This window comes from Canis lupus, chromosome 24 (genome assembly GCF_011100685.1).
Source record: "Canis lupus familiaris isolate Mischka breed German Shepherd chromosome 24, alternate assembly UU_Cfam_GSD_1.0, whole genome shotgun sequence".
Classification (NCBI taxonomy): domain Eukaryota; kingdom Metazoa; phylum Chordata; class Mammalia; order Carnivora; family Canidae; genus Canis; species Canis lupus.
The window spans coordinates 21,415,157-21,440,949 of NC_049245.1; the positions used below are offsets into that span (position 1 = coordinate 21,415,157).

At 43.8% G+C, this 25,793-nt stretch overlaps 2 protein-coding genes, 1 long non-coding RNA gene and 1 pseudogene across 5 annotated transcripts; 2 read left to right on the forward strand and 2 right to left on the reverse strand.

The window, feature by feature from the left end:
- Nucleotides 1-2,067: 2,067 nt before the first annotated feature.
- DEFB119 (defensin beta 119) lies at nt 2,068-3,494 on the reverse strand. Its single transcript, NM_001284444.1, has 2 exons — nt 3,440-3,494; nt 2,068-2,294 (listed from the first exon to the last, which is right to left on the reverse strand). The coding sequence occupies exons 1-2, from the start codon at nt 3,492-3,494 to the stop codon at nt 2,068-2,070; spliced, it is 282 nt and encodes a 93-aa protein (NP_001271373.1).
- A 6,740-nt stretch (nt 3,495-10,234) lies between these two features.
- Nucleotides 10,235-14,451, reverse strand: DEFB121 (defensin beta 121). 3 transcript variants are annotated; one of them, XR_005377730.1, is made up of 4 exons: nt 14,250-14,451; nt 12,876-13,029; nt 12,231-12,582; nt 10,235-12,111 (listed from the first exon to the last, which is right to left on the reverse strand). XR_005377730.1 is itself a non-coding variant. In XM_038571908.1 (3 exons), exons 1-3 carry the CDS (start codon nt 14,305-14,307, stop codon nt 12,105-12,107), a joined length of 219 nt encoding a protein of 72 aa, XP_038427836.1. In that variant the 5' UTR covers nt 14,308-14,441; the 3' UTR covers nt 10,237-12,104. The 3 variants fall into 3 exon arrangements, 2 of the variants coding, with proteins under 2 accessions (XP_038427836.1, XP_038427835.1); XM_038571908.1 differs by lacking the exon at nt 12,231-12,582 and having other exon boundaries at nt 10,237-12,111; nt 14,250-14,441; XM_038571907.1 differs by lacking the exon at nt 10,235-12,111 and having other exon boundaries at nt 12,160-12,582.
- Nucleotides 14,452-22,126: 7,675 nt separating this feature from the next.
- LOC111092146 lies at nt 22,127-25,723 on the forward strand. Its single transcript, XR_005377731.1, has 3 exons — nt 22,127-22,351; nt 24,012-24,156; nt 25,391-25,723. It is a non-coding gene; the product is annotated as an uncharacterized LOC111092146 (long non-coding RNA).
- Nucleotides 22,807-23,200, forward strand: LOC100683967 (annotated as a pseudogene).
- Nucleotides 25,724-25,793: the final 70 nt, after the last annotated feature.

The following is a 25,793-nucleotide window of genomic DNA, read 5'->3' on the forward strand; positions in this document are numbered from 1 at the left end:
GGGCTACCAAGGCCATTATACCCAACCCTGGACAGGAAGGGGCAAAAGAAGCTATCTAAGCAGGAGAGTAACATGGTAAGATGAATTTCCTAGAAAGAATCCCTCTGATAATAGACACCAATGTAAAGAAAATCTGGAGGCAGAGAAGCCAGTGAGGAAATATTTTGGGTGGTCTCCTCCAGGACCTTGGGGCCCAGGTAGCTCTGTTGTGCAGATCTAGAGTCTCTCCAGATCACATAGGTGTTAAGAATGTGAAAGCACAGGTGAAGCAGACCCTGCCTCTGAAGAGAGCCTCGAGATGCGTTGTGAGCCAGAGCACGATCCAAATTCCAGACACAACCCTACCGTGGGTCCTGGAACAGGAATGCAAATGGAGGCTCATTTATCATATGTCTGCATACTTGACAGCTATGAAGCAAGCTAATGAGTGGGGTAAATAAAGTTTGTCCCATGGCCCTTCTTCATAATGACCTGAAAGAGCAGATTTGAATTTATAATTCTTGGATTCTTCAGAGTTCTGTGCAAAAATGAATGTCCTGGGCATGAGAGGAGCTGGCTCAGCCCACAGCCCAGCTTTCTTCTCTCATCCACAACTCTTCCCCACACTGTGAAGACTCTCTCATGCAAGACATGGATACTCCATCCTGAACAGCCAAGCTGGCCCCCTGCCTCTGCAAACAGGAGCACCCCTTGGCTCAGGTGCACACACAGTGGGCCCCATCTTCCAGGCGTGGAATTAGAGAAAGTCCATGTGGTCCCTGAAAGCAAGCACAAGTATTCTCTGGACAGGGCTTCCAGGGCCAGCTCCTCAAAGCATGGTCTTGGAAGGAGAAGAAGGCATAGTCTCTGCATGGATATATCCCACTCATTCCCATTGATTCCTAACCCTGCGGGGAGGGACTTAATCCAGAGGATGCCCTAACTAGGACCAGGGCCAGAGAAAGAGGCATCTCTCTTCCCAGAGTCTAAAGGCAGAAATATTGAATTGAGAACAAATTATCTCCATGGATCAGAGTGAACTCCTTCTATCCATCTCCGTCATGCACCCTGCTTTACAGAACACTCCTGGTCTCTGACCTCTGAACTGCAGAGGTTCCGGGGTGAACAATCATGTTGGATAAATGGGGTCCAGAGAACAGGATTTGAGATAAAGCAAAGAAGATATCCAGGCCCTCTAGATTCCTGATCAAATGTTCCCCATGGCTTAGTCTCCTCCCGAGCTAAATTCTTAGTTCAAATGAGACAGGCTTCTGTGTCTCTCAGAGTCTAACACAGCTGGAAGGCACACAGCATGTATTCCTTAAATGCTTGAAGAAATCAATGAGCGATGATAGCAACAGCTAACATTTATTAGGGCTTACAATGTCCTGGGCACTGCAAGCTCCATTCTCTCCTTTCCCACTTCCCCCAATCCTGAGATAGATTCTAGGGTTCCAAAATCACAGCTGGGGAATCTGGAGTGTGGAGAGGGGTATGAACAGAGTCTGACAGCGGTAAGTGGCAGAGCTGGGGTGACTGAAGATCTAAATCCAGGAGAGAACAGAAGAACTGAACAGTGGATGTACTCATCTATAAATGGGTAAGTTCACATGTTTTATCTTTTTTTAGCACTTGGAAACCTTGTGATCCTTGGAGTTGTGGGATCAAAAGCCATCTCAGCCAACTTTCTTAGACACCCAAGGATTTGGGCTCTACTCGGTCCCTGTCCACCCCTAGCCTTTTCACCCCTAAGATGGAGCAATTCTCCCGCCCAAGGGCTCTCCTCCTCTCTTGGTGTCAGCTGTGTGTTTCAGGCTCTTGGCTTCCCCAGGTGTGCTTCTCAGTCCACTCCAGTAGCCTTTCCTGCAGCTGATAGATGAGGAACTACCTTCAAGACTGTCACCATGACCCCCATTGCAATGTCTCTCTGTTACCTCTTAACCTCCATCCTGCCATCCCACCCACCCATCCTCACCCCCACCCTCAATCTGTTTGGAGCATCGTTCCTCATGATTGATGAACACAAGAAACAGCTTGATGAGTTTTAATGGACTGTGGGAGCCAAGGAACCTGGAAACAAAGCCATTTCTATCTACCATGTACATTTCTGTTCTGTTTACTGTCAGGTCTGTGCTTATGTTTCACAGGTTTGGGTGTGTGAGGAACGGTCTCAGGTTCTATTCTTTCAACAGTCATTGGCTGGACCGTTAAGTAGCGACTAGGGACACAGCACCGTTTACGATTTTCGCAGCGTACGACACTGTCTTCATCACTTTTGCACACCAACCGGCATTTTCCATTCATCCAACACTCTTCTGTTGGGCACAGGAACAACCAGTAAGCAGATAGATGTTAGTATTCCTCAAATGGCAAGGTGAGAGGGGCAAGGGGAGGAACAGGGAAGGGGAGAAGAGGAGACAGCTGTGTAAGTAACAGTGAACACAGTCCCAGGAAAGGGGAGGAGTGATCTTGAGAGAGGAGGGAATTGGGACTATTCCAACCTTGGAAACTCCAAGGCTTTTAGGAAAGCCTTTTTCAGACATCCCACCCTCTATCTTCCTATGCTCCAACCTGCTACTCCTAACTTTGGGATCAGGTAATGCCGATGAAGATCCCCCCCGCCCCAATGGAGCTTAGGAAGGATGGGAACGGACAATAAACACCTGTAATATTAGGGGATGGAGGGGATTCACCCACACTTCAACAGATCCAACTCTTTATCAATAGCCTAACCCGACTTAAGCCCACCTGGGTCCAGCCACAACCCAACCTCCAATCCACTTAACCATATTCACCCAATTCAAACTAAAACCCCTCCAGTCTTAAGTAGAACTCCCAACTTTACCCAGCTCAATGCCCCTTGAGCCTGAATTCCAAGCCAAACCCAAATTTAATCAAGTCACCAACCTAGATCCTGAGCAGCAGTCATCAGACACCCTGTACTATTTAGTACCAACTCCCAGCTTCAGCCCAAGCTCCAATCTACCCCCAGCACCATCTCCACTCAATCCAACAATCCCATCCCCTCCCCCTCCCCAACCCACCCCAAACCATCATAGGAGCCCAACACCTTATCTCCGACTCACCCTAATTTTCCCCCTGCCACTTCAACCCCAAGGTCTTTCTCCACATCACAGCTCATGCCTAGCCTCTCTAATCTTAATGCCCCAGAGCCCCCAATAAGTCCCCTAATCTGCACCCAACTGGTAACCCCTAAATCCTCTCCCATGATCCCACCAGAAAACCACCCTGCTCTTAAGTGTCAGGTGCTCCAAAGAGCTACCATCCCACCACCTCGGCAAAAAAGAATCAGAGAGATGTGGATGTGAGCTGATCAGGAGAAAACCTCTGAAAGCTTCATAAAATGAAGAAAAAGTTTCATGCTGCCTACAGGAGAGAGAAGAGGAAAGCAAGAAGTTCATGACCAAAATCCCAGACACTTGTGAGAGACCCAAGTTACCTGATATCACTGGTTCCATGGCCAGAAGGATGACAAAAAAGAGGAAAAACTTCATGGCTGGCAGGTCACAGGAGAAGGAGGTGGCTATGCTGCAGGGGATGGATATAGAGTTCTCTGCTGCAGGGATGAGCCTCTCTTTTATTGGCAGGCTTGTGGGCAGTGAATTATCGCAGGAGAGGATTTATATGAGATCAGCCAGGCTGAAGGACAGTGTGTAGCAGATGTCACAGCAAAGCACAAGATGAGAGTGTGGGAAACTGGCCAGCACCTGTGCCAAGAGTGGCTTGCTTTCCTGGTGAGGAGACAGATAAAGGCCCCTTGGCCTTTTAAGACTCACAAAAGGATTAATTAATACATAAATATTTATTTGGGAGTATCTGGGTGGCTCAGTTGGTTAAGTGCCTGCCTTCAGCTCAGGTCATGATGCCGGGGTCCTGGGCTGGAAGCCTGCATTGGGCTCCCTGGTCAGTGGGGAATCTGCTTCTCTCTCTCCTTCTGCCCTTCCCACTCCCCCTTACGTATGCTCACTCTCTCTCTCTCATAAATAAATTTTTTTAAAGATTTTATTTATTTATTCATGAAAGACACAGAGAGAAGGCAGAGACATAAGCAGAGGGAGAAGCAGGCTCCCACAGGGAGCCCAACACTGGACCCGGGATCTCGCCCCGAGCCAAAGGCAGACGCCCAACAGCTGAGCTACCCAGGCAACCCTCTCTCATAAATAAATGTAAAAATACATTTCAAAAATTATGTAAATATGTATCAAGAAACACCTAATTTTTAAAAAATACTTATTTTCAGTTTTCTAACAGAAGAATACATAATAAGCATATAGTTCTGAACTTTGCTTGCCAATCTAGTTCCCAGTTCAGGGCTTTAGCATTTCTTATTTGATTCTTCCTGTAAAGTTCTTCCTTCAGATTCTTCCATGGGTGGCTCCGGTTAATCATTCAGTCTCATCTCAAATGTCACCTCCTGGGTAAGCTTTTCCTGGTCACCCTAGATAAGGGGACCCCCACCTATAGTCACTCTATGTCATTATAACTTGATTCATGACCTGCATAGATTTATCTGTTCTTCTCAATTTTATTTTACATGGTTAATCTTTTGTCTTCCATTAGAATGTCAGAAATTTGCCTTGTAACCCCCAACTGCCCATACCATCAGTTAGATTAGGATATTAATTCAAGTGTTTCAACAGATATTCTCCCCAAACGAGGATTCCAAAAGATAGACATTGGCTTTTTTCTTATGGAAAAGACTGGACAAGCAGTTGAGTGTAGCAGCTTCCTGGTGCTGCAAGGAGCAAATTCCCCTGTGGCCTGATGCCTCTGCCATCCTCCACAGGCAGCTTTGTTTGATGACCCAAGGGGGCTGCTCCAGTTCCTGCTGTCGAGTTCCCATGGTAGCCATTGGAAAGGACGAAGGAGAAAATGAAGTGCACGCTTTTCCCTTTAAGGGACACCACTTAGGATCAGCACATACCACGTCCACTCCAGTCCATTGGCCAGAACTTATTCATTCAGGTGGCCACACCCAGCTGCAGGTAGGCTGGAAACGTTTTCTTTACTCTGGGCAGCCACGCCTACCTAAAATTCAGGGGTAGTCTCACTAAGAAGAAAAGGACGGTAATGAGGAAGAGCTAGCGACCTCTGACACACCCAGCACATCACAGTACTTAATTAATACCTATGGTCTGAATAAATAACATACATTGCGAAAGTGACCTGTGAGAAGCGACCTATTGGGGAAGTAACTCAAGTTCTTTTAGAGAGTAGAGAAAGCACATAGACTGTGTCCCTTCAGTCAGCATCTCAAGAAACTGAATAAGGACTGGGTTTCCTGCAGAACCTCAGAAATTCTGAAGGGAGAAGAAAAAAGAAAAGAATTATAGAATTCTAGAATACCAGCATTGGAGGATAGTTGAGTTTTTTTTAAGATTTTATTTATTTATTCGTGAGAGACAAAGAGAGAGAGAGAGAGAGGCAGAGACACAGGCAGAGGGAGAAGCAGGCTCTGTGCAGGGAGCCCGATGCAGGACTCGATGCAGGACCCCAGGATCATGACCTGAGCTGAAGGCAGACGCTCAACCACTGAGCCACCCAGGCACCCCAGAGGATAGGTTTTGATTTCATATAGATTTGAATTTGAGTGTTGGCCTTGTCGTTTGATACCTTTGACCTGAAGCAAGGTAAATTTCCTGAGCATCCTACAATAAAATTATAACTATCCCTATTTAATTAGGTGGGACAGATAACTTATATAAATCGCTTAGCAAAGTACCTGACACATAGTAGGTGCTGAATTATTGTTAACTATTATTACTGTTGTTTTTCATTGTCTTTATTATTATCATTGTCATCTTCATATCTATACTTTTTGTTATCCTCAGAAGTGGTTATTATAAACCTCCAACTTGGCAGCCCGGGTGGCGCAGAGGCTTAGCACCGCCTGCAGCCTGGGGTGTGATCCTGGAGGCCCAGGATCGAGTCCTATGTTGGGCTCCATGCATGGAGCCTGCTTCTCCCTCTGCCTGTGTCTCTGCCCCTCTCTCTCTCTGAATAAAAAAATAAATCTTTTTTAAAATAAATAAATAAACCTCCAACTCACTTCTTCTTCTTCTTTTTTTTTTTTTCCCAACTCACTTCTAACAAAAGTGAGGTTGGGCAGGTGACATGAACCCTCAGGGGCTTCCCAGGGAGAACAGAAGACAGAAAGCCAATTTCCTCAGAGGATGGTCAGGAGAAGGTCAGCAAACAGTTATGGTTGTGAATGTTTGAGACAGAAGGGGAGACCCAGAGGGAGACATGAGGCAGACACCCCATCATCACATGAAGGGGATCCTCTTCGATGCCATGATCAAGGCTGGGGCATCCATCCTGTGGGCAACGGGGAATAGTAAGATCTTTTAGAGAGTGGGCATGCCTGTGGGGACATGGTCAGATTTTTTTCCTAGAAAAATCACTCTGGCAGCCCATATTGAAGAGAATTGCCAGGGCAGAGGCAATTAGAAGGAAAGACTAGCGAGGAGGCTGTTTCTCCTCCGGGGAGAGATTATAAGGCCTGCGTTATAGCCAGAAGAGTGTAGACATAAAGAAAGGGTGTAAAAGGAGTAAACATCCAGCAAGTGCAGTGGAGACCTCAAGCATTCCATCTGCTGCAGGACTGGGAACTGAGCAGCTTGTGTGTCCTTGAGGATGTCATTCAGTGTCTGCTGGATCCAGCACAGAACAAGACAGCAGAGCAGGAGGTTGGCAAGCCTGGGTTCCAAAGTTAGTCTCCTCGCAGTAGTACCTTGGAAAATGTTATCAACTCTGAACCTGTTTCTTTGGCTATAGGATGGAGGTGATAATAGTACTTATTTTGTTGTTAATGAGGTTGTTAATGAGGACCAAATGAGTGAATACACAGAAAGCATGTAGTGAATACACAGCACACATCTGATACTTCCCAATTGCAATTAAAGTATCTGCTTTATTATTGCAAAGTTCCACCCTGGGGACTCCCGGCCCCTCCCCATGATGGTTCTTGGCAATGCTTCCTAAGCCCCTTGACGAATCCTCAAATCCTCACAGACACAGATTGCCAGGAAGCATGGGGAAGATTCAGAGAAACAGCCTTGACTGAGAAAAGGAGAAACGCAAAAAGATGGGTTAATTGCAACCACACATCTCTAGTTGGGTATCTGAGTTTACATCTGTATTGCATTGTATCTCTGTGTATTTATGCGTGTGTATAAATTTGTGCATAGCTGTGTAGGCTTACATTTTGTGTGTTTCATGTATATTTTGAATGCCTGGGTTATTCGTATTTTATATATCTGAGTATGTGAATGTTTACAAGTGAGTATGTTTATACTTGCATATCATTTGCATGTAGACGTGTAATTGAGTGGGTGGGTGTTTGTGTATTCTTGAGTGCGTGTGCGTATGCATATTTGTTCTCAGATCATCAAATGGCAAGACCTAGGGTTCTGTCCAGTTCAGCCCCACTGGGACAGTGCTCTGACTCTGGAGCATGACAGTTCCATGGTGATTTTCTGTTAAGCCAGGAGACCCCAGCCAAGGTGAAGGGAAGTGGGCAGGAGGGGGCAGGGGCTGCCAATGTGGCCAGCAAGCAGAAGCCACTGTGGGAGAAGAGACCAGGAGATAGGGAAAGAGGCAGACCTTGGTCAGAGAGCCAGCTTGGCCCGTGGGAACTGTGTAGTATCTCCCACATCCTGCCAAGACCAGAACAAACCGTAGCTTCTGTTGCCTCCCACACGGTACAGCCCGGCCTGGCCAGTTCCCTAAGACCTGCACCACCCACTCCCTGAAATCTGCACAATTGCATTTTTCAGCTCTTGAAAGGCTGCCCACTCTCCGCAGCCTGAATCCCATGATGCAGAGGGTGAGACAATGCTAGTGCAAGTTCCCAGCAGGTCCCACACAGGCCTTTTTATCTCCACAAACCTTCCCTCTAACCTATGAAGTTAATTATATGACAAGAAGAGGCGCTCCTGGGTGGCTTAAACGTCTGATTTCACCTCAGGTCATGATCTCGGGGTCCTGGGATCGAGCCCTGCATTGGGCTCCCTGCTCATATATCTTTAAAAGATAAATGACAAGAAGGTGGAAGAAACTAGAACCATAAATCACAGCCTTTTACAGATTTCTTTGACTTGCATGCACTCACATCTTCCCCTTACTTTTCCCAGGGAGGCAGGAAAAGTATCCAGATGAGGGGTTTTGGCTTTCGAGAGGTGATATGAGGCCAAGTTTGCATAAAAGTGTGGCGAGGCTGTGACAGGGGGGCTGGCAGCAGGAGGAACCCCTACACCAGTATAACCCCCATTGTGTCTTGCAAGCTTCAAGCAATGTGCCATGACGCAGATGCTAGTGAGCGTGTTGCTTCTAAAAGTCATTAACACATTAATGATCACATACCAGTTATGAATGCTCTGCCAACACTCAAGCCTCAACGAGTGCTTTCTTTATTTATATGTATTTCAATCTCAGCTCCAAGACACAACTTGCGAAGTTGGGGAGATGTCCAATGTCAGTTGCTGTTGGGGTTTCCTGCCCTCCTCCACTTGATCCTATCAGGACTCCATGATTCCGGGAAATGAAGAGGAACCTGTTCCTTGCTTCATCATGATGATGCTCATTTCTCTTGCTCCTCATGCTCAGGTTATTGCTAATGAATTCCACCTGACATTAATCAGGCAGCTCTGGGCATTGGAGAATTGTTCCTCCCCAGGGCCCAACCCCAGAGGCCTTGCTGTTTCTCCCAGGACTACACCTTAGTGGCTGTCTCCGCAATGGTTGTCTCCATGCCGGCAGTCCCATGCAAGTACTTATCAGCTCAGGGCACTTTATCAAACAGCCTGGGAGCCAAACCCCCATCTCTTCTCCCAGTTGGGTGGAGATTCAACACCTCCAAATACCAGGCCACTCCTCTCCAGAACCTGAAGCTAAAATCTCCATCCCACTGCTCCTAAAACAATCCAATCTAACAGCCCTCCTTGTGCCTGGGCCTCTCTAAGGAAATGAGGATGGGGGAGGAAGGAGAGTTGTCTTCAGGGCAGCCCCTGAAACTCTAACTCTCTCTCATTCTCTCTCTCTCTCACACACACACACACACACACACACACACACCTATTTTTTTTTCACTTCCCCAGTGGCAAAGGAAGATCAGGATTCAGAACATAAAATCTTGGCCCCCCTTCCAATAACTGGGCAGGGGAAAAAAAAAAAAAGATCCTTTCCCTCTCTATGTTGATGCTTGCTCAAGTAACATGGGGAAAAAATTATCAGGTAATTGCTACATTAAATTCTTAATATGGCGGATCCCTGGGTGGCTCAGCGGTTTAGCGCCTGCCTTTGGCCTGGGGCGCGATCCTTGAGTCCCGGGATCGAGTCACATGTCGGGCTCCCAGCATGGAGCCTGCTTCTCCCTCTGCCTGTGTCTCTGCCTCTCTATGTCTATCATGAATAAATAAAAAATAAATCTTAAAAAAAATAAATTCTTAATATGTCACCCTGTCACATGTGTTTTAAAAATACAAAGTATATTTGTATAATTGATCTCATTAATACATAATGATTTTACTTTTAAGACAAAGCATGGTGTCCACAAATACTCCAGACATTTGGAGAAGTCATCACCTGACTCACACAAGTGCACCTTTCAATCCAATCCCATAATGGAAGTGTTGCCCAATGGCCATCACAGTGATGGAAGGTGTAACTGTACCCATCCTGCTAAGTGTCTAGTCTTACAATCGCAATGTGTATCTCTAATACCATTCTGTGGTTTTTGACTGTCAAACACTGACTCTATTCCGTTGTGAAATGATGCCTGAAAGAGGGAATTCTCTTGTGAGACCATTCCTGCTATCTATTTTAAGTCAAACATATATCTAATTAAGTCAAAATTGTTCAACTAATATTGACTGAATGCTCAATTTGTGCTAGATTCTGTCCTGAGATACAGAAAAAAAGTCAGCCATGGTCTCTGCCCTCATGGGAATGACAGTCTATCATGAAGACAGACACTGAACAAATATAAACACAGGCATGGTGCATGGTGCAAAATGCCACTGGCAATGCTGGCACTGGGGGGAGGCGAAGGAGGTACAAGGAGACACTCACATGACCCTGAGGGTGAGTGCCCCCTTCTTTTTTTTTTAAATAAATTTTTATTTATGATAGTCACACACACACAGAGAGAGAGGCAGAGACACAGGCAGAGGGAGAAGCAGGCTCCATGCAGGGAGCCCGATGTGGGAGTCGATCCCGGGTCTCCAGGATCGCGCCCTGGGCCAAAGGCAGGCGCCAAACCGCTGCGCCACCCAGGGATCCCTGAGTGCCCCCTTCTATGTTACACCATAACACCTCCCCCTGCTCACCTAATCAAGGATGTGGCGGTCAGAAAGGTCAAAGTGGAAAAGAAACATTCCAAGTGAAGGCAAAGGCTTGGGGTAAGATTCCCTGGTAGGGATCACTTGCAGCATCTTCAGACACTCAGCTTCTGAGAAACTTTCCATTCTTTGGCTTTTGATGGAAAGGAGGGCTGATGTCCTACTACAGAAAACACTAAAGGCAAATATTATTTTGCCCCACTTCAAGAGTTAGTGGGCAGGCATATAACCCAGGCTCAGCCAACTGGATGCTCCAGCAAAGAACGTTGAATCCTAAAGGACTAAATTCAAACCACAGAGAAGATGGAGACAATACTCACATGGTATCCAGCAGGCAGAAGCCACTGTGGGAGAAGTCCAGGCAAGACTCCAGATGTCCAGTGCCAGGATGGCAATGCTCTGGTGGGATCCCAGTAGATTACTTCTGCAGCTCACTCTCCCTTGGTCCTTCAAGCTCAATTGTCTAGACTACCTATAGGTTTTATGAGCTACATGGGATCCTTCCAAGAAAGGCCCTTTCTGTTTAACTTTGTCTCTGATGAACTCAAATCATTACGTCCAATGACATGTTTAAGGTATGTTATCATCAAATATGTTGAAGAATGTTGCCGTATGCCATAAGGAACCCTTGTGAAATTGGGTGCCAGGATGTGGGACAATCTGACCTGTGAGGGAGATGAAAAGATCAGCAGCAAAACTCAAGGTAGAAAGCCTAGAGTGTGAGAAAGAAGAAGGAGGATGCCAAGGAAGGACTGAGTGGAGACAGCAGCCCTGAAAACAGTGGGAAATAATAGGGTGTGTACAAAGGCATTGCCAAGGAACATTCAAGGGGCCAAGATGGCAGACCTGATATGAGAAGGGAAGAGGAGGGCATTCAAAGTCCTATCAGGATCGAATGTGCACTACCGTCTATGCTGGGCATTTCCTACCTAAATATTTCATTTAATCTTACGACAATCCTGTGCCTCGGGCAGAATGAATCCTCACTTTAGAGATGAGAAGATAAAACAGAGAGGGTTAAATGACTTTGCCTAGCATCACGCAGCAGATATATGATCACGGATTTGAACGGAGACCTTCAAAACTGGCTGAGGCCAGTTTAGTGTTCTCATATGAAGGGACTGGATGGTGAGGAGGTAATGCTGAATAGAACCTCTCAATTCAGAATAGAGAATCAAGTCCTTTATGATTAGTCAGATAAGCAGCAAGGGTTGGGAATACTTGAGACCATGACTCAAATCATGGGGCTGGTGATGGGAAGATCCTCATTGTCTCAGTTCAGGATCAGTCCTAGAAAAAGACTAGCTCACAATTCAGTATCATGAGGCCTCAACTGGGAGGAAAGGAAAGACATGGAGCAGGAACCCACATGAAGCCTGGTACCAGCTCTCTGCAGCTTGAAGAAAACTGTGAGACACAATCCTGGAACCCCTAACAGGAGAACTGCAAGTCTTATCAGGGGAGGGTTGCAGCCTTTTGGGATGAAACTAGAGAAAAGGAAGCAGTCTGTATCTCAAGACCCTAAATCTACAGTGTCCAATATGATAACCACTACCCACCTTTAGCTATATAAACTCAAGTATAGATTAAATTAAATTAAATATTCAATTCCCCAGTTACAACTAGCCATGTTTCTTTTCCCCCTCCTCCTCCTTCTTCTTCTTCTTCTTTTCTTCTTCTTCTTCTTCTTCTTCTTCTTCTTCTTCTTCTTCTTCTTCTTCTTCTTCTTCTTCTTCTTCTTCTTCTTTAATGTCCTCATGGAGCTTAATGCCTTTTGTGGGGGAAGAGATATCATGAAAATCACATAATATGTATTTATGAATGATTTAAAAAACAAGTGATCTGCATCTGTATTTTTGTCTGCTGCTGACTAGATACATGTACACGTACCTTTAGAAAACATATAATATTAGTTGATGTTTTGTTTTCCATTTCAGGGAATGTCTTTCTTTTTTCATCCCACAATAGGTCTTTTGGAGTCAGGTATGTTTACATCATCTTTTTTCAGTGATATGTAGTAGTCACTAGCATAGATCCTTCTTTTCCCTACTGATGGACATCTGGAACGTTTTTGGGGTTGGCTTTTGCATTTCGAACAAGGGTGCAACAGGTAGAGACCCGCACTTACTCACTAGCCACATCTCAAATGCTCAATAGCCACTTCTGGCTAGTAGTTACCATATTAGACAACACAGAGCTGGGACACTCCATCATTGCAGAAAGTTCTACCAGCAGTGCTGGCCTAGAAAACAAGAATCAAATGGCTGGAATGAACATTCCTCATTTACAGCATCTGGGACAAGCGATGGGCCAGCAGGCTAGGAGCTTTGTGCAAAACAGACTATCACTACCTACTGGTCCACCCTGTTCTCCTCAATCTGCACACACATACCTTCCTTTGCTATTGATTCGTAAGTCTAATGAGGCAGAACTGCCCGACACAGATGGTACAGCCAAGAATGATTTAATAGAACAGTGGGCTCTAATGATGTTGGACTCAAAGTTAAGCAAGAGGGGACAGCTTGCAGAGGTTACCCCAGGCTTTCAGGTGCGCTTGAGGATCCAGCTCCAATAGGCACATGCTTGGGGTGTACACAACACTTAGCTTCATTGGTGCACAATATATGAAATACTTCATTCTTCTCACACGTTGCTCTGCACCTTCCCAACTTACCCCAGCAAGACATGGCTGAAATGAAAAGGGAAGGAGAGAACAACAACAAAAAAAATTTTTGTTTGTTTTAAAAAGGAGAGAGCAGGATCAGTCTTGAAATAAAGCAGAAGCCTGGGGAAGGAGGAGGTCAAAGTTCAGCAGAGAAAACGTTAGTGAGGAAAATAGGACATATGTGGGGAAGAAGCCCTTACAAGGCATCCTCCAGATTTAGGAGAGATTATGGGCCATTATCCTTTCTTTTCTCATTTGTGTCATCAGTCACTGCCCTAAAGCCCTCCCCACTTGGTGGCTTGGGACCTATGAAGCAGCTTCCCCTCCCTGGCCAGCTTCTTTGGGGAAGACAGGAGGTCCCCCTCTCTCCCAACGGTTCATCTCCCCCATAGAATAATGGAAGCAGGTGCCCAGTATCAGCTACCTTTCCCCTTTGCTCTCAGTACCCTCTCTAACCATATCAATGAGATGGGACAGGAATCCAAAATACACTCATCTGGAAATCTGCAAATCCTCTAGGGCATCGTAAAATTCCCAAGAATGTTGTACTCCCTACTCCACAACATCCTAGACCTTTTCACTGGTCTTAACCAGCCAAGATCATTAGGAACAGCTGCTCTGAGGAACCTAAAAGAGCCCAGATAAATTGAAGTTGCCTGAGAAAGGAATTAGAATCCTCAATCAGAAATTCAGGAACTGTGTTACCAGGTGGCTCAGTCAGTTGGGTGTCTTCCTTCAGCTCAGTCATGATCCTGGGGTCCTGAGATCGAGCCCTCCATCAGCCTCCCTGCTCAGCAGAAAACCTGCTTCTCCCTCTGCTCCTCCCCTGACTCCCCCAACTAGTGTGCATACTCTCTTTCTCTCTCAAATGAATAGATGGAAACTTTAAAAGAAAATAAATTCAGGAACATTTTCATAGAGGCAACCCTAGATCAAAATTCAAGTCCCCTCCTCAATATTTTTGGAAAAGTACCCATTTTCTCTATATTCCACATCCAAATCTCTCTTCCATGTATCCTCTTCCTAGATCATCATCTTCCACTCTTCCAGAGCAAAGAAGATCAGAGCAGTCAAGTAAGGGCAGTGGCAAAATCAGTTGGTATCAGACAGCTCAAATTTTCCCTTGGCTACAGAGATCATCCGAAGGCCTACAGGGAGCCTGCCATCCTCCTCGCCCAGGCTGTTAGGGCCCCCCAGAATTCCCTGAACATGACCCACTGCTCCTTGGGAGAGATCCTGTTTACCTTGGGTGACCTGGACCAGGAGCAGGGCAACAGCCAACATCAGGAGAATGAGCTTCATGAAAGCTGGATGCTCAGGGGAAGATTAGGAGGCTTGAGGCTTCTGGGCTGGCAAGACAGGCAGAGGTCTCCATTCTGGGCAGTCCACACTGCTATTTATTGCCTCGGGGAACATAGCAGGCCCATGATCAGTGAACCAGAAAGGGAACAGTCATTTAAGATTAGACAGACAGGCAAGTAGTCAACCACACTGGTTGATTGGCTACTGAATATACCTCCTTGTCTGCACTTCCAGAGGAGGTCAGGACAGGGGGAAGAGATGTTAACAAAGATGTTAACAAAGACATAGGCTTGCCTTTGAAGAGGTTTATAATATAACCGGGGAGCCAAGAAGGGGGAAACGTTTTTACTATTAATTCATGATGTCTGGTAAAAGAAAAGAGAGAGCAATGAGACAGAAAAGGACTGATACTTCTGTATTCCTTGGGTTCCCTCCAGCCGTGAGGTCACCCTTGGATGTCCCATATGTTGGTGGTTCATTTAGACGATAGTAAAGAAGGGGCAGAAGCAGAGGGAAATACCTAATAGCTCCATGGCCATCGCCACTAGAAGCTCACATATCAGCATTTGTGGAGTGGAATGAGCAGGAAGGCCACAGACCTTACTTTTAACATGTGTGTTCGAGAAGAACAAGTAGCATCTTCCTAGGTGGCAAAGGAAAGGCCATTTGCTCCCATCGTGGTGTTTCCTATGACACATGGTAGACTGTACTATTGGCCCCAATTTTACACCCCTCCTTGAATCCACACATTTGTAAGGTCTCATTCCAGGAGGGATGTGCTTCGCTCTCCCTCCCTTTTGTCTTGCCTATGTGACTTGCTTCGCTAATGATGCATGGGCAGAAGTGACAATGTGCCAATTTTGAGCCTAGGCTTTAAGAAGCAATGAATGTTTTCACTTGCCTTTTTGTGCCTCTGCTGTCACCATGAGAAGAACATACCCAGTGGTCCAAAGACGATGAGAGATACATGGAGTAGAGCTACTCCAGCTGACCCATAGATTTGCAGTGAGAAATAAAGCTGCCCAGCTACTCCAGCCCCAAGCAGAGCTATCCAGCCAAAGTCCAGTTAGCTGCAGGCACCTGAGTATTAATAAAGCATTTCTGTGTTAAGGCCCTGAGTTTGGGAGTGGAAGGATATATAGTAATGGCTTACTGGTACATAAGGCCAGCACATAGATCAGAAAAGAGCCAAATGCTTTTTAGTACAATAATGGGAAGAACTGGGATGCCTGGGTGGCTCAGGAGTTGCGTGTCTGCCTTTGGCTCAGGTCATAATCCCAGGGTCCTGGGATCAGGTCCCACATCAGGCTCCCCTCTGCCTATGTCTCTGCCTCTCTCTGTGTCTCTCATCAATAAATAAATAAAATCTTTAAATAATAATAATAATAATAACAATAATAATAGGAAGAGCTATCATTTCAAAATGGGCAGAAACGGGGGCACACCAACAGAAGGAATATCTCCTCTCATATATGGAATAGGACTGTTGTCTCCAGGAAAAATTAACCCTCTAGGCCTCGGGTCATCAGACCTTTTCTGCAAAGGCCCAGATAGTGACCAAAAGCAACCACAGTGTATGAGCAAATGAGTGTGGCTGTGTTCCAATCAAACTTTATTTATAGACACTGAAATTTGAGTTTCATAGAACTTTCACACTTCCCTAAACATTATTCCTTTCATTTTTTTTCAACCATTCAACAATGTAAAAACCAATCTTAACTAATGGGCCATGCAAAATCAGGCAGCAGGCTGGCTCTAGACTGGCAAATGTTAGAAAGCTGAATAATGCCAAATGAGGTCAAGGAAATGAGAAGAGAGGAATCCTCATGTACTGCTGGTGGAGTGTGGACCAGAAGAAGAAAGACTATGAAGCTCATGTAGGTTCAAGGCCTATCGCTTGCTTGGATTCTTATGAGTGTCAAGAATTCTAGAATGTTCTAGCTAAAGAGGAGAAACAGGCTGTAATCAGGAAATGTTAGTAAGTAAGCATTTCAGGCTAATGATCTTAAAAGGTCTCAGTCATCTATTGTAATTGCTTAGCTCATTCTCAATACATACTCACTTTTGGACCTAATTTTGAGCTTGTAATTTTATGTTCTTTTTTTTAAAGATTTTATTTATTTATTTGACAGAGAGAGAAAAGGAGCAGGGGAAGGGGCAGAAAGGAAGGGAGAAGCAGACGCCCACTGAGCAGGGAGCCTGATGTAGGGCTCCATCCCTGGACTCCAGGATCATGACCTGAGCTGAGGGCAGGCACTTAACCTGCTGAGCCACCTAGGCACCCCTTCTGTTATTCTTAAAAAGAATCCTCAAATTCTAAAAGTGGCAGGCCCCACAAAACCTAGCTCCTACTCTGAGATGGAAGGAATCTAATGACATGCAGTTGAATTAAGTTTAAGCATTTGTTGTGACCCAGAAATGGTCCAAAGAAATCTCCACACTTTCCATTAGGGAATATGGTGAGAGCTATCATAAGCTGGAGAATTAGATGCACAAAAATAAATATGGTTGAATGTTGAAAACCAGTGCTCACTATAAAGGTATCACCCCTTTGAAAGTCATTTTGATGGGGGTTTTGGTTTGGTTTGGTTTTAGGGGTTTTATTAAAGATTTATTTTAGAAAAAAGAGAAAGAGAGGCAGGGGTAGGGGAGAGAGAGGCAAATGAAGAATGAGGGAGAATCTTAAGCAGGCTCCATGCTTAGCACTGAGCCTGACGCAGTGCTCAATTCCGGGACCCTGAGATCATGACTTGAACTGAAATCCAGAGTCAGCCACTTGACCCACTGAGCCACCCAGGCACCCTGGTTTTTTGTTTGTTTGTTTTTTAGTTTGATGATTTCTTATCAAGTTAAACACACTTAGCATACAATCCAACAATTCCATTTCTAGGTGTTTATCCAAGATAAAGAAAGAGTTACATCTATCCCAAAAAGTGCACATACATTTTCATAACAGCTTTATTTATCATAAGTAGAAACAACTTAAATATCCATCAAGTAGCAAAGAAATAAATGGCAGTTTATCCATCTAATAGAATACTACTCATCAACAAAGAAGCATTAACTGCTGCTGTACATCATATGCAGGAATCTAAAAAACATTGGACTGAATGAAAGAAGCCACACCAAAAGGGAATATACTGAATAAATCCACTTGTATGAAACTCTAGAGAAGACAAGTCTAATCTACAGTGACAAAAAAACAAACAAACCAACAAACAAAACAAGACAAAACCACATCAGTGATTCCCTGGGGCTGGTGAGAAGAGGTAGGGTAGGCATTGACTGAAATGAAACACGAGAGAACTTTAAGAATGTTCTACACGTAGGAGTCAAAGCTCATTAAAATTTACCGACTTAAAATAGGTGCATTCTGATGTAAGTATAGTGTTTTACTATACATTGGCAAATGAATTTCAATTTTAAAAATGGGTACATTTTATTTTGTGGAAATCATAGCTGAGTAAAGTTGACTTCTTTAAAAACTAGTGCTAGTTTTAAAAGATAAGCAACAGAATGACATATACGACCTAAAGCTACTTATGTAAAATAAAAATACCTACATTTTAAAAAGGTACACATTAAACCATTGGAAGAGGGACGCCTGGTTAAGCATCTGCCTTTGGCTCAGGACATGATCCTGGAGTTCTGGGATCCAGTCCCACATCGGGCTCCCTGCATGAATAAATAAATTAAATATTTAAAAAAATACAAAAACCATTGGAAGAGTTGCCTATGAAGGACATGGTTGGGAGTTGATTGTGGGGATTTAAAAAAATCAATAAATCAGTAAAAATAAAATAAGAGAAGGGCTGTGCATAAAACCAACAACAACAAATTTGCTGTAAATAATTAACTCAATCCTTGCAACAGAGAACTAAAAGAAAGAAAAAAGTCAGGGAGCCTGGGTCGTTCAGTCAGTTAAGCATCTGCCTTTGGCTCAGGTCATAATTCCAGGGTCCTGGGATGGAGCCCCCAGTCCATGCTCTTTGGGAAGCCTGCTTCTCCTTCTCCCTCTGTGATTTCACACACACACACACACTCACACACGCACACGTGCGCACTCTCTGGCTCTCTATCTCTCTGTCAAGTAAATAAAAGAAAGTGTCCATCGAAAGATGAATGGATAAAGAAGCTGTGGTCTATGTATACAATGGAATATTACTGAGCCATTAGAAATGACGAATACCCACCATTTGCTTCACGTGGGTGGAACTGGAGAGTATTATGCTGAGTGAAATAAGTCAGTCGGAGAAGGACAAACATTATATGGTCTCATTCATTTGGGGAATATAAAAAATAGTGAAAGGGAATAAAGGGGAAAGGAGAAAAAATGAGTGGGAAATATCAGAAAGGGAGACTGAACATGAAAGACGCCTAACTCTGGGAAACGAACCAGGGGTGGTGGAAGGGTAGGTGGGCGGGGGGTGGGGGTGACTGGGTGATGGGCACTGAGGTGGGCACTTGACGGGATGAGCACTGGGTGTTGTTCTATATGTTGGCAAATTGAACGCAAATAAAAAATAAATTTATAAAAATAAAATAATTAAAATAAATAAATAAAAAGAAAAAAGAAAAAAAAAGTGCTCCTTGACAAGGGCTTTTTTCTTCTATGGATTACTAGTAAGGAAATCAGCCCTATGGACTAGAATTCATTTCCTTTCCTTCCAGAAAGGTGGCTGAAAAGAAACCCAAAGTGCCATTTGAGTTTACAAGACTCCAGGCAAAACCAAGGCACAACTTCCTCCATTCTTGAGAAGAAGATTGTTCCTAGAGTCATTAAAGACTGGAGAGAGAGAAGAGGGCATCTTGTGGGAGCCCCATTCATGCAGAAGCCTTAGGCTTAAAGGGACTTCCTTTGTACATCCAAAGAACCCTGAAAAGCATGGAGTTTTTTCTCCACTAAACTGTTTCAAGATCTACTTCTCCTAGTAGAGAAGTTCATCATAACCCTGTGTGCTTGTTCTTATGGATGCTGATTAGCAGAATAAATGGCCTAACAAAGGAAGGACATGCAACCATTATGTGCATTATTTAGCAGAATCAACACTGGTTTTCAGTAGTAGAGGAGACTCTCCCATCTACATTTTGCTTCATTGCAGTCTTTGGGAGTGGGGACATTGGAGATTGGTGGGGAAAGATGATGAGACTACTGGCCCACATGATGCTTGGAGATTTTCTGGCTTTCTATGTTTATCTCTATTACATTCCTGCTCTCTGGCTCCTGGTGCTATGAGTAATTAGCAATGGCAGCAGATACGCGGGCACTTTTTCTTCAAGTTTCTTGAAATGATGTATGACAACCTATCACCAGGGCCAGCATGGGGCAAATTTAAAAAAAAAAAAAAAAAAGAAGAAGAAAGTTTCGAAAACAAACAGATCTGGGTTTAAATCCTCATTTTCTCACTTCTCAGCCACGTGACTTTTTCTTTTTAAGTTTTTATTATTTATAATTATTTTTCTTTTTAAGTTTTTATTATTTATAATTATTTTCTTTTTAACTTTTTATTATTTATAATTATTTAAATTTGTATTATTTAAATAAATGATAAAATAATTTTTATTATTTATATTTATTTAAATTCCAGTTAGCTAACATACAGTTGCAGATGTCCAATACAGCGATTTAGCACCCCTGCAACACCTGGTGCTCATCACAACAAGTGTGCTCCTTAATCCCCATCACCTATTTCACCCATCCCCCACCTGCCTCCCCTTTGGTGACCATCAGTTTGTTCTCTATAGTTAAGTCTGTTTCTTGGTTTGCCTCTCTCTCTCTTTTCCTCTTTGTTCCTTTGTTTTGTTTCTTAAATCCCATGTATGAGTGAAATCATATGGCATTTGTCTTTCTCTGACTGACTTATCTCTCTTAACATTATACTCTAGCTCCATCCATGTTGTTGCAAATGGCAAGATTTAATCCTTTTTATGGCTAATATTCCACTATATATATATATATATCATTATCCATGTGACCTTAAGCCAATTAATGTCCTTGAACCTCAGTTTTCTATTTCTAATATAGAGCCAGCACTGCTGACCTCAGAGGTTTGCTGTGAAGATTAATAAGGCAATACCCATAAAGTGCATGGAGCAATGTCTGGCATACAGGAAAGCCCTGGTGACATAGCTGTCAGTATTTACCATGAATTCTCACCTGCCTGGACTTCTTGGAGCATATGACTGTTGACCTTTTTCCTCCCTGCGACTCTTCTGGCTCCTCCCTTGTTGACAAAATCAGTATTCAATAAAGGGGGCAAGGATGTCAGTGATTCAGAGACCTCTCTGCTCACTGTGCTTTTTCAAATCAAGGTTGAAAATTTCAAAACTAAACTAATGTCAAGTCTAAGATCCAGAGTGTTTACCCAGAATCCAGGCTCAAGGACTGATCTGTCTTCTGTGTCTGGAGCATATACAGTGTATCTCTGTTTGAGCTCCAGTGAAAGACTGTATCAGAGTTTCCAAGTGTATCCTTGTTTCTAGCTCTCTTGTGCCTCCTAGGATTACTTCACTGGCTTCCTTGCTGCAGCCCAAACCTTTCTAGAAGCTGCTCTTTCTCTCAATGCATCATTTCATTTGTCTTCTTTCCCAGGAACCAACCACTGCTGTCTCCAGATCAGGTCATGTTTCCATCCCTCCTAGAATGTCTTTCTCTAACTGGCCCCTACACACAACATATCCCCCCTATGCAGGCCTCAATTTATATTCCTGTGGACTGGTACCCAGGACACAGTGGCAGAGGAACTATCCAAGGGGTTCTTGTCCCTAAAATGCTCACAGCTTCTTCAGGAAAATGGAAAGCAATCATTCTTAAATGAACTTCAAAAAACACTTAAGAAATGTTCGCTAAATAAATCAGATCTTGATTGAGCATCAACTATGAACAAGGTGCTCTGTTGAGCATCAGAAATACAAAACATTATAGGATACTATCCCCCAGTAGTCAACTGTATTAGGATAAACTAGGTTATTGTGGGACCCAGGAAATTTAACAAAAATCCCCTACCCCTGGACTAGCAGAGCAGGACTAACTCCATTTTGTGCTGCACCCACCACCTCCTGCATCACTCCCACATGACCTGCTTATTGCTTAAGGCTGCTGGGCACACCCTTACCTGACACCGGCTCATAACAATGTAACCCCGCCTTGTGTCCACCAAAACTGCCCGCCAATTCTGACCAAAGTAATAGGCCAGTTCAAATGGATACTATAGGGTAAAATGTAATTCAATTGGCCACCTGCGTGTGGACCCACATGACTGTGCAACTTTCTGCGTATGTTACAATCCCATTTGCCACTGGCCCCTATAAAACTGCTACGCCTCTTAGTCTCGGGGTCCAAGTCCCTGCTCCACTGTGTAGGGCAAACTTGGACCTAAGCTCAAGCTTGTAAATAAACCCTCGTGTGTTTGCATCAGTGTCGGCTCCTTGGTGGTTTATCGGATTCACAATCTTGGGCCCAACAGTTATGATGCAGTGAAGGGGGAAGACAAGACTTGATGGCTTATAAGAACAAAAGTTTATTTTTCATTCATGCTACATGTCCATTGCAGGTTGGCTGAGGACCCTGCTCTACATCTTTTAACTCAGGAAACCAAACTGATTGATAGCGACTCAGTCATTGATAATCACCATGGCAGAGGAAAAACAGACCTCTGGTGGGTCTTCAACTGCAGGTTTCATGCCCTGACCTTGGACATAACTCACTGGCTACAACAGTGACCTGGGCCTAGGCCCCATTCAACCACAAGAGGGCAGAGATACTAAATGCAGAAAGCAGGAAATATTTGCTGAATAGTATTAACAACCTCTACATACATCATTACAGTGGTCAGGTGGAATGGCCACATGAATAAAAACAATACAAAGTTGTCTGTGTTCAATCAAAAACAAAACAAAACCATATTCCAGTAGAACAGAACATGGGACAATCTGCAAAGGCCAGAGGGGTCAGCAGAGCTTCATGGAGGACCTTCTTCAGAGCCTTGAAAGAAGACAGACTTCAGAGAAATGGCAGAGAGGAGGGTATAAGAGCGTATTGCAGGTAGGGGAGCTGTTGTGGGTAGGGGAGCCCCTTGAGCAGAGCAGTGGCGACTGGAGGGCTTGTGAGCCATTTGGAAACAATGAAAATATGGCATGGCTATAGCTGGGAGTTCATGCATGATATAATGTTGCAGAATTGCCTGGCCCTAAGGATTTTAAAATCTTGAACGCAAATATAAGAAACTTAGAGTTGGTTTTGGGGTCAAAATCAGAAAATCCAGAGAGGCTAAGAAGGTAGGGCTCTGGCCCCTCCCTTTCTCTTCCAGCTTTAACCTAAGCATCTTTCCTTTGATCTGTCTGAATTCCATTCAGGTCTTTGCTTTTTAAAAGTTTTCTGTGGCTTTAAAAACATGTTGAAAATCCGTGATGTTGCGGCTGCACTGCGGGCATGGGTGAGAGCCAGAAGCCGGTTGGAGTTTGGGCAGAGCGTTGTCTTTGGAGGATTCTTCAGTCACAATGTCAACTGGCACAGATGTTTTTCTTTCTTCATATGATGAAGATCAGGGATCTAAACTTATCTGAAAAGCTAGAGAGGCACCATTTGTTCCCATTGGAATGGCGGGGTTTGCAGCAATCGTCGCATATGGATTATATAAATTAAAGAGCAGGGGAAATACTAAAATGTCTGTTCACCTGATCCACATGCGTGTGGCAGCCCAAGGCTTTGTCGTGGGAGCAATGACTCTTGGTATGGGCTATTCCATGTATAAGGAATTCTGGGCAAAGCCTAAACCTTAGAAGAAGAAAAGCTGTCTTGGTTTTGTTGGTGGTGCTTGCTTTTTAGTTAGGTTTGATTTGCCTGGTAACCAAATTACTTGTGACCAATTAACTAGCTAGGTCATTCACGGGAGTCAAATTAGCACTAAAGAAACATGTCACTTTTACATGCAGTGAGAAAATATTCTCCTTCTTAAACTCTTCTGTTAAAATTAGTTGTAAAGAGGACAGTTTGCCAATTCTGAAGTACTTCCAATTGCTGCAGAATATCATATGCTTTTGATGTTATATAGGAATCCTACTTAACTTTTTTCTGCCTGTTTTGCAGACTGAGTACTTCAGTTTTTAGGGCTCTTAATCCTTTCAGAACAGTGCAAAGAATATAAGCTTCCCCACAACTGAAAATATGTGTATTTAAACCAAACCCAAAAAGCCGATAACAGCTGCTTAGAAGTAGTATTTATTTCAGAATCATACTTGTAAACATGAGAATAACTTAACTGTGGATCCCAGTTTAGCTTTTTTTGTAATTGCAGAGTTATATTTATGCTGCTGTTGTATTAGAATTTTTAAATGTCATCTTGAAATAGAAATGTGTATTTTAAGTACTAATGCAAGGGTAAATGAAAAATACTTAAAAAAGAAAAAAGAAAAGAAAATCCGTGATGTTAACAATATGGAGGCTTTTTTTTTTTTTTGAGCATAGATTCTTAGAATTCAGAACTAAGAGGCTGTCTCATCTGTTACAGATCAGAAGCAAAAATTGACCCTAAACAATCCTCATCTTTTCTTTTAAAACATGTCCAGTGATGGACAAATTAGTACATGTCAAGATAACACATTCAATCCCTGGATTCCTGTCATTTTACGAGGTTATTTCTATTGAACCAGAATTTACCTTCCTGTGACATTTACCCATCATCCTGATTTCTGCCCCCTAACAGCTACAGAGAATGAGACTAGAAACAACTCCGTGTCAAGTACTAGAAAACAGCTACCATGGGTCTGTTTGGTCTTTTCTTCTCCAACTAAACATCCCAAGCTTCTTCTCTCCACACTGAATGCAGGGCAACGTGATCTCTTATTCTGGTGAGATCTCTCAATATACTTTTCTTCCTTCATTAAAGCAGCAAAAAAATAAAATAAAATAAAATAAAGCAGCAAACATTTCAAAGGAGATGTTTAAAGAAGTGTAAGGCCCAGTAGCTTATCTATACAAAGTTTCCCTCCAAATTTGAACATGTTCTGAGTCAGAGAAACCTTAGGTGGTCCTTCAATTTGAACCCTCATTAATAACCTGGAACCTAAGATAACCAAGGCACCTAAGGTAGGATACTGCCATGGTTAAGAGCAGAGGCACTGGGAGTAGACTTATCTGGGTGATAGCCTAGGTCTACCTCCCTATTAATTGGGTGATATATATATTTGTGTGTGTACAAGGAGCTAGGCAAGGATGTGTTCCCAGCTGGAGAGCATCTTCAGCCTGACCTCACAGGGAACCTGCAGCATGAATTGTACCAGAGTTGGTCCTACCTTGAGGCAAGGAGACCATCCTCATACATTTCTGTGTCAGTCAGCCTGGGGGACAGACTGCCCCTGAGAGGAGGTTATGTAAGCCTCTGGGTAAGGCAGTGCCCATGTCATCTAGCCAAGGGCAATTCTCCTGAAAAGGAAGCAGCTGTGACCCTTGCAGCAGCAACTGGGGATGGGAACCTTTGGTCACGAAGGAGTCTGGCAAGGCATCAGCAGCATCCACCGCTGCTGATAATAATGTTGATAATAAAACAATAGCTGAAATTGCAAAAAAGTATAGCTTCAGTTACACAAAGTGATGAACACTCTCTCTCTTTCAACCAAACTCTGCTCAGCTTCTTTTTCAATTTGGTCTCAACCAAACTCTTTTTCAACTGGGTCTCAACTTTTAGGCTTCCCAGTTTGTCTCTGCATTGCCCAGTTTTAGCGAGAATTCTGCTAAATTGGTCTAACTGGAATCCCCCCATCCTCATTATCTGATCACCCTTGATATCTCATCGGGTTCCTCAGCCTCCACTGTCCCACAGATGATGTCTGCTCACACTGCCTTCAGCAAGAATCCTGCTGGGTCATATTAGCCAGAATCTGCCCCCACACCCACCCCTGATGAGTTTTGCTGTGGTCTAAATGTTCGTGGCATCCCCCTCCCAAATTTGTATGTTGAGATCCTAATGCCCACTGTGTGGGAGGTAGGGTCTTTTGGAGGTTTTTGGCCATGAGGGGGGATCTCTTGTGAATAAGATCAGTGCCCTTATAAAAGAGACCCCCGACAGCTCCTTCAATCCTTCAGCTGTACCCATGCGAGCTTAGAGAAAAGACAACTGCCTACAGAGGAAGAGTCTTACCAGATACTGCGTCTGCTGGCACCTTGATCTTGGACTTCACAGCCTACAGAATTGTGAGATATAATTGTTTGCTGTTTATAAGCCACTCAGTTTATGTATTTTTGTTGTAGCAACATGAATGGACTAAGACATTTCTTCTTGGCAATTTTCCAACCTGTAACCCTCACCCTGCTCCCTGGCTGCAAATTCCCACTTGCCCACACCATGTTCAGAATTGAGCCCCATTTTACCATGGGGTTTCTTTTCCCCTGCTGCAATAATCCTGAATAAAATCTGTTTTTACCACTTTTAACTACGTTCAAGTCCAGTTTTTCTTTGACAAAAATGATACAGATAAAGTACTTGTAG

What these genes read in the sequence shown, in the direction of transcription:
- DEFB119 (NM_001284444.1), bottom strand. Translation starts at nt 3,494, where the DNA reads ATGAAGTTTTTCCTCTTTTTTGTCATCCTTCTGGCCATGGAACCAGTG. An exon ending in CATGGAACCAGTGATATCAG is followed by an intron (nt 2,295 to 3,439) that starts GTAACTTGGGTC and finishes TGTGCCCAACAG; the next exon opens with AAGAGTGTTGGATGAATGGA.
- DEFB121 (XM_038571907.1), bottom strand. Translation starts at nt 14,307, where the DNA reads ATGAAGCTCATTCTCCTGATGTTGGCTGTTGCCCTGCTCCTGGTCCAG. An exon ending in CCTGGTCCAGGTCACCCAAG is followed by an intron (nt 13,030 to 14,249) that starts GTAAACAGGATC and finishes TTTTCATTTCAG; the next exon opens with CCATGTCTTGCTGGGGTAAG. An exon ending in AGCGCACCTGAAAGCCTGGG is followed by an intron (nt 12,583 to 12,875) that starts GTAACCTCTGCA and finishes CTTGTTTTCTAG; the next exon opens with GCCAGCACTGCTGGTAGAAC.